Source organism: Cetorhinus maximus, chromosome 21, assembly GCF_964194155.1.
Source record: "Cetorhinus maximus chromosome 21, sCetMax3.hap1.1, whole genome shotgun sequence".
Taxonomy (NCBI): domain Eukaryota; kingdom Metazoa; phylum Chordata; class Chondrichthyes; order Lamniformes; family Cetorhinidae; genus Cetorhinus; species Cetorhinus maximus.
The window spans coordinates 88,528,870-88,542,799 of NC_135899.1; the positions used below are offsets into that span (position 1 = coordinate 88,528,870).

General features: G+C 47.3%; 1 protein-coding gene across 1 annotated transcript in view; it reads left to right on the forward strand.

Moving 5' to 3' along the window:
- The first annotated feature begins 1,881 nt into the window (after nucleotides 1-1,881).
- The window catches only part of LOC144695191 (uncharacterized), a 53,080-nt gene continuing 41,031 nt past the window's right edge, over nucleotides 1,882-13,930 (forward strand). Inside the window, exons 1-2 of the mRNA XM_078566077.1 lie at nucleotides 1,882-2,145; nucleotides 6,988-7,164. Coding sequence (XP_078422203.1) covers nucleotides 1,882-2,145; nucleotides 6,988-7,164 — 441 coding nt within the window. The remainder of the gene's footprint in view (nucleotides 2,146-6,987; nucleotides 7,165-13,930) is intronic.

Genomic DNA, 13,930 nt, shown 5'->3' on the forward strand with positions numbered 1-13,930 from the left:
CCTCCCTCTCTCTCCCCCTCCCTCCCTCCCTCTCTCTCACCCCCCTCCCTCCCTCCCTCTCTCTCACCCCCTCCCTCCCTCCCTCTCTCTCTCTCACCCCCTCCCTCCCTCCCTCTCTCTCTCTCACCCCCTCCCTCCCTCTCTCTCTCTCACCCCCTCCCTCTCTCTCTCTCACCCCCTCCCTCCCTCCCTCTCTCACCCCCTCCCTCCCTCCCTCTCTCTCTCTCACCCCCTCCCTCCCTCCTCCCTCCCTCTCTCTCTCTCACCCCCTCCCTCCCTCTCTCTCACCCCCTCCCTCCCTCCCTCTCTCTCACCCCCTCCCTCCCTCTCTCTCACCCCCCCCCTCCCTCCCTCCCTCCCTCTCTCTCTCTCACCCCCTCCCTCTCTCTCTCTCTCACCCCCTCCCTCTCTCTCTCTCTCACCCCCTCCCTCTCTCTCTCTCTCACCCCCTCTCTCTCTCTCTCTCTCACCCCCTCCCTCTCTCTCTCTCTCACCCCCTCCCTCTCTCTCTCTCTCTCTCTCTCCCCCTCCCTCCCTCTCTCTCTCTCCCCCTCCCTCCCTCTCTCTCTCTCCCCTCCCTCCCTCTCTCTCTCTCTCAACCCCTCCCTCCCTCTCTCTCTCTCTCAACCCCTCCCTCCCTCTCTCTCTCTCACCCCCTCCCTCCCTCTCTCACCCCCTCCCTCCCTCTCTCTCTCTCTCTCTCACCCCCTCCCTCTCTCTCTCTCTCTCTCACCCCCTCCCTCTCTCTGTCTCCCTCCTTCCCCACCCCCGGTGAACAACTTGCCCCGCGATCTGCGCTCAGACATTGAGAATCATTTTAAATTTGATCATTGGAAATGTTTTGTTGGTCGCTGCTGGCCGGTGGAGAGGGGGGGAGAGAGAGAATTGAAGCGATTTTGCTGGTGCAGTAACTGCTGACCTCTAGTGAGCAGGTTCAATTTCCACTTGCACTCAAGGATTGACGCTTCTAAACCAGCCTGGGGGTGGGGGGGACAGGGAGACACTGAACTTCAGTCTGACCAGTGTCATCACAGGACAAGTCCAAGTGCGTTTGTTTTATCCGTCCCTGTCATGAGAAAAAAGAAAAGAAAGAAATCGATATCGTTGTGTCTTTCGCTGTTTAATTCCATGTTAAGAGCGGGATCCCCTATTTACACCAGGAGCTGGGGTGGGGGGAAATCACAGTCCTGGGTTTTATTGGCATTTCTTTCTGAAGACTGTGGTCCCGAGTCTGTAGCCCAACCGCGAAATAAAACGGGACCACAACATTGATTCACTCCAATGGTCTTAATCGGCTGATGCCTGTTGGTGGGACTGTGGTGTGTGTGTTAACAGCAGCCTGGTGGGTGGGAGGGAGGGAGGCTTGCGTTCGGTGATGGGTCTGTGCGGATGATAAATCTATCATGTTGTTAACGCTCTGAGGACGGTGACTCTAAACTTCTGGATGTTTGTGCTTCTGTCCGAATGGCTGGTCGATGTGATTTCTTTCCCTCTGCCCAGTGCCTGATAGTCCTGGGACTAGAAGAAACAGCCCAATTTTAACAGATATTGGGGAGGGAGGGGAGAGGCTGCACGCATTCATAAAAATAATATTTTGGGGGGGGGAGGTTGGTTAGAAAAAAGCCTGTGTCTGCTCACAATGCAAGACTGATTCAGAACCAGCTGGTTGGAGAAAGTTCCACAAGCACATTCTTTACCTCTTGTTCTGAGGTTCCAGAACTATAATTTAGTGACTCGGGACCTTCTCTCGGAATCAGACGTTTTTTTACGAAACGTGGGAGAGCAGAGGGGGTGGGTGGTGGTGGGGAGGGTGGCGAAAATAAGACAAGAAACATGGGCCGCCGAGCTTCGCCAAGGTGAGCGAGGGTCCGCGATCCCCCAATGTCTTTCCTGTGCGGAGTCTTGTTCGCGGTCACCACAGCCTTCTCCCTGAACGTCCTCTACCACGACCTGTTCGTCTCCGAGTCGGGGGGTGTTGTTGCCCCCAAGGGCTCCCTCCTTGGTTCCCTCTACCGGGCGGCTGGGAACGGAGCGGCTCCCCAGGACCCCCGGAGTCTGGATTTTATCAGCCCACCCCAGTTCAGGATCCATCACCCCTTTACTGCGTTGCTTCCTGCAAAACAGGCATTGGAAATCCAGTTCGAAGTAAGTATCGGGGTTGATTGTTTGGGGAGAGGGGGGGTGGAGTTCATACATTAGATTTTTTTAAAAAAAGAAACGATTCTACAGTTAGTTTCATTTACATTCATCTCGCCCTTTATCGGGTTTTGGTGGAACATCTTTGAACTGGGGCCCCCTGCGTAGGCAAATGCCGCAATAGCTTCCCACAGCAAGATCCCATAATGGAAACTCTTTCGAGTTACCAACAGTCACAGATTGCAACTCTTTCGAGTGCAATCACAGTTCTTGGTTTCCGGGAGTGGGACATGAACCCACAACCCTCTGATTCAAAGGCGAGGGTGCTATGAACTGAGCCACAGCTGACACCTCTCCCATAATGGAAAGTGAGCTTCGTTGTTGACGGTGTTGGTAGTTGGCCTCCTCCTCCTCCTCCTCAACACCCAGTTGACCAGCTGGGAGAAGCGCTTGGCCTATGCCCAGCTAGCATCAAAGGCAAAAGCATCAGCCCTCATCATTACCTCACCTTCCTTTTGCCAAGTGGGTAAACTGAAGAAAATACTTCTTAATAACCAAAGAAGTCTTGCAGGTGAAGCTGCTTCATGGTTGGAACTACAATGAATTAATTCTTTACAGTCTTGCAACATTCGCTATGTGTATATAGGAATTATTGGTACCCAAGAAAATCTCTACAATAAAGTTTCCATTAACTGCTCCAATTATAAAGCCAATAAACACGTTTACTTAAAATGATGATTTGGCTCCTTCAGTTAATCAGACATTCCAATCCTGCCGATTAGTTTGACAATGTCCAATCGCGGAGCTGAACAGCTGCTGGGATGAGGTGAGCAGTAAGTAGCCAAGGAGACTGGTCAATCAATGAAATTGAACTTGGTGGAGCCTGATGAAGTAACAATGGGACATTAGGCCAGGTTTTCATTGAGTTTGTTATTGAGTTGTGGTAAAGTTCAAAGGGGGCTGGTTCATGCTGTATTTTCAGACATTTAAGGAATCAGCAATACATGGAGTAAGAGCTGCCAATTTCTAAGTGCCATAGAAAACACGGTAGGTTATACATTCAACTCAGCAGTGATTTCCAAAAATTCAAACAGACTATACATTGCCACAAAACTAGGAGCTAAACCAAACAACAAGGTTAATTGTCATTAAATAGATAATTCTGTATACCATTGATCATGGATCTTATTTATCTGAACAAGGACAGAACTTTGCATTATTCACCTTCTTCCATAATCTTCCAAAGTGCTTCAGAGCCAATAAAATGCTTTTAAAGGTTTAGGGCTATATGGGCAATGAGTGAGCCAAAGTTGTTAGTTCTTGTAATGAACTGGCAAAAGCACTCTGGGTTGAAAAGTCTCCTTCTGTGCTGCATCATTCTACAATCTAAAGCACATTGACTACTGCATTTCCGTACAATAGTGAATTTATACACAGCAAGGTTCTACAAACAGCAATTACTATAAATAATGTAATCTTGGTGGTGTTGGTTGAGTGGTTGGCTAGGGTGTTGGAAGAGAGCCACTGTTCTTCCCATGTGCCATGGAATCTTTTACATCCATCTAAGATGGGACCCTGTATTCATGCTCCATCTGAAAGACGACATTGGTGTATGATAATGGTGATGGTGTATCATGCCTTTTGATACCATAATCAAATGTGATCCTACAGCAAGTCTCTCCCCTCCAGCTTGAACCCACACCATAGGAATTAGAGGTGTGAGTGCTGCTACCATTGTGCCAAGAGAGTATCATATCTGTACCTCTGTATTTAACTTCAGACAATAAAGCTTCTTATTTTATGTTTGTTAAATTACTGCACTTGGGATGAGCAGCTTTTGCCTGGGGGTCCCACTAGAGGACTTAAGGACATATTCTCGCTGACACTTCAGTGCAATAAAGCAGGAATGATGCATTGGTGGATATCCTGCCTTTCAGATGCAAAATCAAACCAAGTCCGCATATCTAACCTTTTAGGTGATGCAAAAGATCCAAGGCACTCCTCCAACAAGGGCAAGGGCCAAAGATTTTGCCTCAATCAATGTCACTTTTAAAAAAAAAGAGATTATCTGGTCATTTATTTCATTGCTGTTTGTGGGGCTTGCTGTGTGCAAATTGGCTGTTGTGTTTCCCTCATTACTACAGTGACCACAATTCAACAAGTAATTCATTGACTGTAAGACAGTCTGTGACATTCTGAGTTCATAAACGGTATTACAAATTGACTCTGTTTGTTGAACATGGTAGTTTCAAAACCAAACAGAGGCTTGTTGAGGGTTACACTGGGTCTACCTGGAATTATCTGATTAAATAAATTATGTAAGCAGGTGTCATTTTGGACACAATAAAGAACAAGGATGAACATTTGGCCCATCAAGCTTGTTCCTTCCACAGTCTGAGTACAAGCTACCCTATGATAGACCATACACTACTTAACTCCAGAAAGATAGCCTTGCTAAACTTCCCTTGACCCTCAAAGGTAAGGAAACCAAGCTCCCAAACATCAATGTGACCCACTGATGTGCAATCTTGGCTCAGGTGAGCCAGAGATTTATTGTATCAATCCCTACTCAGTATTTTGACATGTCCTCTAAAGATACATACAGTGCAAGATTGAGTAAGTATTGTAATGTTGGAATTGGAATGCACTAAGCTGAAACACTTGGGTTTTAATGGGCTTGGTGGATGTTAAAGATCTCATGATTCTATTTGATGAATAGCAGGGAGTTTTCCCATTTTCCTGGTCAACATTCCTTCTCAATCAACACCTCCAAAGGCCTCTGTTTACTATTTATTCCAAATTGCCCTTGAGAATGTGATGGTGAGTCACCATCTTGAACATACGAACAAGGAGCAGGAGAAGGCCATTCAGCCCCTTCAGCCTGCCCCACCATTTAATAAGATCATGGCTGATCTGATAGCAACCTGAAATCTGCTTCCTACCTACTGCCAATAACCTATCACCCCCTTGCTTACCAAGAACCTATCCACCTCTGCCTTAAAAATATTCAAAAGCTCTTCTTTCACCATCTTTTCAGGACTCAAAGATTCAAGACCCTCGGAGTGAAAAAAAATTGCCTAATTTCTGTTTTAAATGGGCAACCCCTTATTTTTAAGTAGTGACCCCTAGTTCTAGATTCTTCCACAAGAAGAAACATCCTCTCCATATCCACCCTGTCAAGACCCCTCAAGATCTTATATGTTTCAATCAAGTCACCTCTTACTCTTCTAAACTCCAATAGATACAAACCCAATCTGTCCAACCTTTCCTCATATTCCAGGTATTAATCTGGTAAATCTCTGAACTGTTTCCAACATATTTACATCTTTCCTTAAATAAGGTGACTAATACTGTACACAGTACTCCAAATGTGGTCTCGCTAGTGCCCTGTACAACTGAAGCATAACCTCCCTATTTATATTCAATTCCCCTCACAATAAATGATAACATTCTATTTGCTTTCCTGGTTACCTGCTGTCCTTGTGTACTAGCCTTTTGAGATTCACTCAGATCCCTCTGCATTTCAGAGCTCTACAATCTCTCTCCATTTAGATAATAAGCTTCTCTTTTATTCTTCCTGCCAAAAGGCACAATTTCACAATTTCCCATATTATACTCCACCTGCCAGATCTTTGCCCACTTAACCTATCTATATCTGTTTGTAGCCTCCTTATGTCCTCTTCACAACTTACTTTCCTACCTATCTTTGTGCCATCAGCAAATTTGGCAACCATCCCTTCAATCCCTTCATCCAAATGGTTTATATAAATTGTAAACAGTTGAGGTCCCAGCACTGATCCCTGTGGCACACCACTCGTTCCATGTTGCCAACCTGAAAAAGACCCATTTATGCCTACTCTCTGCTTCCTGTTAGCCAGCCGATATTCTATCCATGCCAATATGTTACCCCCTACACCATGAGCTTTTATTTTCCACAATGACCTTTGATGTGGCACTTTATCAAATGCCTTCTGGAAATCTAAGCACAGTATATCCACCAGTCCCCCTTTATCCACAGCACATGTTACTTCCTCAAAGAAATCCAATAAGTTGGTTAAACATGATTTTCATTTCCCAAAACCATGTCGACTCTACCTGATGACCTTGAGCTGATCCAAGTGTCCTGCTGTAACTTCTTTAATAATAGCTTCTAATATCTTCCCTACAACAGATGTTAAGCTGAACCATGTAAGTTGAACCATGTGGTGTAGGTACTCCCACAGTGCTGTATGGAAGGGAGTTCCTGGATTTTGACCCAGTGACAATGAAGGAACAGCAATTTATTTAGAACAGGGAGAAGGGTCACTGTTTAAAAATAAGGGGTCACTCATTTAAGAAAGAGATGAGGAGAATCTTTTTCTCTCAGAGGGATGTGAGTCTTTGGAACTCTCTTCCTCAAAAGGCGGTGGAAGCAAGAGTCTTTGAATATTTTTAAGGCAGAGCTAGGTAGACGCTTGATTAACAAGGGGGTGAAAGGTTATCGGGGATAGGCAGGAATGTGGAGCTGAGGTTACAATCAGATCGGCCATAATCTTATTAAATGGCAGAGCAGGCTTGAGGGGCTGAGTGGCCTACTCCTGCTCCTAATTTGTATGTTCGTATGTAGAAATTTTCAGGTGGCGGTCGTGTTTCCATGTGCCTGCTGCCCTTTTTAATCTCAGTGGTATTTATGGATTGTCGTGAGAATATTTGCTTACATAACAACAATTCAAAGAAATATTATTAAAAATTGGTGGATACTGGAGTGAAAAGCCAGATCTTAGACTTGACAACCACAACCACAGTTTGATCTGTGGTGCTTTATTTTAGCAGCAGGAGTCAATTTTTTCCCCCGTTATTCATTGTCACAAGGTACCACAAGAAGAAACAACGGAAAAAGATGTAGAACCTCCTGCAGATACTCGTCTAACTGTCATAGAAACAGCTCTAGCAGTCATCCAGACTGATCAATCTGTCACAGAGATTGGACAATCCATTGTGCAAATTGTGGAAATAGAGTCAGATTTGGATGAAGAAAGCCAAGAGATTGTGAGTATCCTGATTCAAAGAGTTTTGTATCCTTTTCTTAGCCATCTATTCCATTTGATGTCCTTGCATTGTAGATTTTCTGCTGTGTCTCTGTGTCTCTCTTTCCTTCTCTGCTACTTCTCTCCTTTAATGATTTTTCTTCTCTATTGGGCTCCTCTTTCTGTTTGTGTGGCTTGGGTAGAGATGGAGCTGCAGGTTACCTTTAGAGTGGGGGTTGAAAAGAAAATATGGACTTCAGTGGCTCTCCTCCATCTCCTTCCTAATGTATCCTGCTTCCCCATCCTGTCATTCCAGATGTGTTCCTCACGGCTTCACCTTTCTACAGCGCATTCCCCTTTCTCCCATTCTCTCATCTCCATCGTTAGTGTTTACCATTTCCTTTCCTTTTTCAAAAGCATGTGTCCCTGTTTGTTCATTCCACTGTCACACACCTTGCCGTTAACTTTCTATCCACTCTTCCCAATAACATTAGCTCCTCTCTCACCCCACAACAGTGGATCTCGAGAGGCCAAAAGCAGTTTCACGTGCAATCAATTTTGTTACATTCCTCCCCCTCCCACTATTTCTCCCTTTCTGTTTCCCTCAGGGTTTCCGTTCATTTTCAAAATTCAACCTTTTAATAAATAAAAGAGACGTTCCCAGTGCCTCATAGGTATAAGAAATTAGACTCCTTGTCCTCACAATTGGTATTGATTGACCTTTCCAGATAATCAGCTGGCTTCAACATTCGACTGCCACTTTGAAAATGAAAGCAACACTACATGGGGAAACACATACACACACTCTGACGCTGCCTTCTCTCTGACCATATAACAGTCTGGTTCCTCTCTCACACATCTCCTCCTGTCTGACCTTAGCCCCCCTCCTCCTTCACTTAATACACTTTCTAAAGCTTACAAAACACACAAAAAAAAAAGCTACAGCAGATGCATTACCAGAGCACACTTTTTATTATCCCTCTCCCTCATATTGACACACACACACACACACACACACACACACGTCGGGCGGGCGCACGATCAACCTGAACGAGCGTAAAATAATGCGCGATGGCGTCGGGCGAGCGTCCCGACGTTATTGTGCACTCGCGCGATATTTTGGTCGGCCGGCACGTGCAGGGGGCCGGAGCCATGCCCACCATTTATTGAGCAGCCTGTTCAGGCCCTTAAGGACCCAAACGACTCAGGTTTTTCGCTGCCCGCCCAACCGCTCGGGCGAGATTTGGTTTCGACCAGCGATTACAAAAAAAATTAAAAACTTTTAACGCTCACGTTTAACACGTCCCCGCTCATGTGACAGAGTCGTCGTGCTCGTGCTCCTCCCGCCCCCCGACCTCGGCAGTGCTGAGCGCCGCAGCGCACGTTTCAGGCTGGCCGGCTGTTAATTGGCCCACCCCTCCTGAAACCCATGTCGGGGTCCTGATTGCGGGCGGCAGTCGGCTTCCTGACTGCCAGATAACCCCGGCCGTGTGCATGCAGGCCTCTCTTTAATTTAAAATAAAACTCAATATAAATTTCGGCTTGGGTAAAGATTTTTACAAACTCGTCCTATCGTTTTTCAAAATTAGTTAAAGAGAAGCTCCACAGCAGAAAGCGCTGGAAGGCAAAGAAAAATATCCCACCACACAACTGACTGAATGTAATGCGCCTCTTTAAATGGTCGGATTCCACATTCTAAATTCAATGCACGGTGCCAAGCTTTAGGGGAAAAATATCAAGTCCAAGTCCAAACTCTTGCGAGACTCTGAGTCACTTCAAATAAAAATGTTTAATGAAAGCATTAAAGGTGTATAAAAAGGAGAAGTCAGGCGAGAAGATCATGTGCTCAAACTCCACTCCAGATAGTTGAGCATATAATCTTGGCTGTCACTTCACAGAAACATAAGAACATGAATAAGTCATTTAGCCTCTTGAACCAGTTCATTCAGTCAGATCATGACTGATCTAAGACGTACTCCATGGGCAGAACTTCTTGCCTCGCAGGCCAGGCGCATGCCCGGCCCGAACGGGGATTGGATTAGTGCACGATGATGTCGGTCGGGCGAGCGTCCCCGGGAAGTCCCTGCCTCCGCCTGCTGCAGATCAGACAGTGCGATGTGCTCATCAGATTGTGATCCCGGGGCTACTCTGAAGTTAGGTCCCACCGAGGTGTGTATCTCTGCGCTAGTGGAGGGTGTGAGGTGAGCGCTGTGACGGGACTTCAGGGAGGGTGCCTTCAGATTCCGCTTCAGGGACTTCTTCGTGGCTTGATTGGAGGCCCTGGGTCATGGACTCTGTTGGCTGTTTGGCAGATGTGCCTGTGAAAACAAGGAGAGATAATTAGTACATGGCAGTGACCTGTGAAACAAAACACATAACTCACAGCATGGTTATCTGATGGATGTTACACTGCTGGATCCTCACTTGGTAGAGCAGCGCCGACCTCACCGTCAGCACAGGAACAGTCCAGATTGTGGCTGGCCAGCTGGATGGCTCTGTTTCCAAAGTCCACGAGGACCTTGATTTCAGGCATTCTGCCACCAGTCTGCAATCTCTCTCTCTTGTTGTGTTCCAGCTTGTCTTGCAGGGATAGAGATGGAGAAAGTGTAAGCAGGAGGCCTGCCGGGCCAGATGATAAGTATGCCTGGCTTGTGTGGGTGGTGAGTGCTCCCATGGATGGGATGAGGACAAAGACAGTGAGTGTGAGACAGTGAATGACAATGTCTCTTGAACTGGCAGTAAGTGAGGGCCCTGTGGATGTGTGCTGGGTTTGTGAGTGTGTGAGTTGGGAGTGATGAGAAGAGTGACTTACCCTGGCGGAACTGAGGAGATCATTCATCCGCTTGTGGCACTGAGTAGCTGTCTGCTTCTGAAGGGCGTTGGCACTGACCACCGGTACCACCCGCCTCCCAAGCTGGATTGGCCACATTGCTGCCCATCCTGCGGCCAGAGCAGGGGTGGAGGACATCCCAGTGGTCCTCCACGGCATCCAGCAGTCGCTCGAGGGACCCGTCATTGATGCGGGAGGGGGCTGCAGTCTTTTTCCCTTTGCTGGCCGTGTCTCCCGGGCAGCGGTGGTGAGCTGGTGGCGATGAGCACTGTGCCGGTGGCAGTCTTTTAAACATGGCAGCCAGTGTGATGCAATGGCGGGCGGGCGAATGAGATCCCGGCCGCCATGGGAAGGGTGTGTTTCCCGGGAATGCATAAGTACTGTGGCGGGCTCGGGGTGATACGGCGCCAACACCCACCATCGCTGTGGGTGGGTGGAACGCCATCTTGCCCAACTGCTACCGCTGCTCTGACCTATCAGGTATACGAGAACAGGTCTCCTGGAGAATCTGTAGAAGTCCAGGGAACTCCCTTGGCGTTCTGATCAAGATCTCATCCCTCAGCCAACAAAGCTAAAACTGATTATCTATCTGTGTCAGTACTGTTTCTGGGACGTTGCCATATGCAAATTAGCTGCACTGTTTGCCAACACAATAACAGTGACTGCACTTCAACAGCCCAGCATTGGCTGTAAAGCACCTTGAGATATCCTGGCAGTGTGTAAGGTGCTATATAAGTGCAAGTTCATTCATTTGTTTTTCTTTCAGTCTTCCTTTGTATTTTAGTCATGTTATTGTGAGCTCCTGGATTTGAGTACAGGAGTAGTGAAGTCTTGCTTCAATTGTACAGAACCTTGGTTAAAGCACACCTGGAGTACTGTGTGCAGTGTTGGTCCCCTTATCTTAGGAAGGATATTACTGTCATATGGAGGGAGTGCAACGAAGGTTCCACCTGACTTGTTGCCGGGACGGTGGGACATTTTCTTTTTATTCACTCGCAGGATGTGGGTTTCGCTGGCCGGGCCAGCATATATTGCCCATCCCTAACTGCCCTTGAGAAGTGGGTGGTGAGCTGGCTGTGTGGCTTGCTTGGTCATTTCAGAGGGCACTTAAGAGGCAGCCACATTGCTGTGGGTCTGGAGTCACATTTGGCCAGGCCAGGCAGGTTTCCCCCCCTCAAAGGACATTAGTGAACCGGAGGGGATTTTACGACAATTGACAGGTGATCTCATTGAAACCTACAAAATACTTCAAGGAATAGACAGGGTGGATGCAGGTAAGATGTTTCCCCTGGTTGGGGAGTCTAGAACCAGGGGACACAATTTCAAAATAAGGGAGAAGCCACTTTGGACCGAGACAAGGAAATATTTTTTTTACTCCAAGCGCTGTGAATCTTTGGAATTCTCTAACCCAGAGGGCCATGGAAGCTCAGTCATTAAATATGTTTAAAGCAAAGATTGACAGATTTCTAAATAACAGTGACATAAAGAATTATGGGGATTGTGTGGGGGAAAAAGGCATTGAAGTGGATGATCAGCCATTGTCGTACTGAATGGCGCAGCAGGCTCGATGGGCTGAATGGCCTACTCCTACTCCTGCTCCGATATTCCTGTGAAGCGTGGAACTTTTTTTGAATTGCTGGGCTAGATTTTGCAGTCAGCAGTGGAGCAACAGCACTCACTGCTTAACTTCAAAGAAAGCCGCCCACCAAGATGTAGCAGCCTCTGTGGCACAGGCTTCCCTTTCCCAATAGCAGCTTAAACCTGATGCCAAGTCTCGGGGCTCTCCAGGTGCAGAGCTTTACATCCTGTGGGCGGGCGCACGCCCAACCCGATCGGGCGTGAAATCGCGCGAGGCGACGCCGGGCGAATCGGCCAGGCAGACATTTACATTTTTCATCAAACCTCATCCGAGGGCCGGAATGAAACCTCCTCTTGGGGGCTGATCGCGGTAGGAGGTCCGTTTACCGGTCCGCTCCCGGGTCCACCGATCGCGCGTGCCTGATGACCAAAAAGTTCAGGCCCAGGTGTGCAGTAGCAGTGATGTCAGCAAGTAGAGTAAGCAGCCAATCACATTGATGTATTCTCATAGACAGCAAAGCAGGAAGTTAAAAGCACATAAAGATCGCAAATCCTTTCTCTATCATTACCACCACAAAACCCAGGCAAGGTTAAAGCATTAAATCCTCATTTTTAATATTAGAAATTTCAGTCCCGAGTTAAAAGCACTTTATTCTTTCATTTACTTTTAAGCTAAATTTTCAGATAATGAAATAAATAATTATGATTGGCTTCATATAAATGCTAAAGTATCAATATAAACAAAATTTCAAAATTATTAAGACAAAAACTTGGATTTTTTTTCTCATAATGGAGAAATTTTACATTCCATAAATATATAATTAGCTTTATGGGACCAGTGAGGATAGTTAGCAGTAATTATGAAGAGAGAATGCTATTAAAACCCAAGTTACATCTCATCCAACAAAGTCTTTACGTGACTAACGGAGTAAAAAGTTGAAGTTTTCATGAATTCACTGATTGCTTTGGGATTGAATTCCAGGGGTACCTCAACAGTGCATCCTCTGGAGGAGCATTAGATCACTGACTGTGACTTCTGGTTTTCCACATTGTTCTGTGCATGTGCGAACTCCCAAAGTTGCTGTCAGATTTTGAAAAGTCATGACAGCCAGCGCAAATCCTTTCTCTGTCATTAACCTTGCCTGGGTTTTGTGGTGGCAAAGCATTAAATCCTCATCTTTGATGTTAGAAATTTCAGTCCTGAGGAAAAAAAAGAACAGATGGGGGAAAAAAATGTTCAGAAAATATTTTAAAACCGATGGAAATGCAGCGGCCGGATTGCCAAAGCCGTGGCGATATCCCAATGATCGTAAAATGGCAGCTATTGTTGCACTGTTGACAGTGAGAATATCAATGCCAACTGCAGTGCAATGAAACATAGAGTTTAATATATAATCGTTTGTTTCGGCAACAGTGGGCAGGATTTTCTGTGCCCGTTGGCAGCGGGCGTGATCGGTGGTGTGAGCGGACCATATGGCGCGATTGGTTTCACGATGGCGGGAAGATAGGTCACCATTGTCTGCTCAGCCCGCCATCGGTCATCGGGAACCTCATTGTAATACATCAGCATATCATCATTATCAGACCATCCCGCCAGCCTCTTCACCCCCACTGGATCGTCCGTCCACGTTGGCGGGAAAGCGCACCGATGTGTTTTACAACAGCACAGAGGCGACGTGCACTTGGTGGTCTGCACTCTGGGTGAACTGGAGGCGAGTGCACAGCAACGTTCTGCAGAGCTCGCCAGGGACGCCGGAGGATTGGGGTTAAGTGCCACCCTGCCTCGGCGGTGACTTTTGAAGGTGAGGGGCAGTGGGGGGGGTCAAGTGCAGCCTTGCCTCTGAGGTGACTGGTGGTGGAGGGATTAGGCAAGGGCAGCCCTGCTGTTGAATACAGTGCATAAGCGTTTGGGGTGGGGGGTGATAGGGTGGGCGAGGGAAATAGCCACACATTCGGGAAACCTGTAGAAAGTGGCCATTCCTCTGCAACCGAGACAGTTCAGGCGCAGCCACATTGATATGTGGGGTCAGGCTCCTAGCTTATCTGCCCACTCAAGCAACAGAGGCATCAAAGTGCCACCAAGCTCTGCAGAGCTCCTCCCCTCCCACCCCGCCCTTGCCCCCCCACCCCCCCAGCACAGACTGCAAATTCATGAGCATTTTAGTGGACTGCAGAGCAGTTGGACTGCACATGTTGTACAATCTCCTCGCTAAAGCTGGCCATGTAGCAGTCACTGCTGGAGACGCTCACAGCCTCTTGCAATGTGATCATCCCGGTTTGGACCAGTCTCCTCTATGGTTCAAGCTAACAGGGCAGCCATGCAGCGCACTCATCTCTGGTCATCCAAGTGCTGGTCAGCACTCTCCGGGAAGCGTTAAGG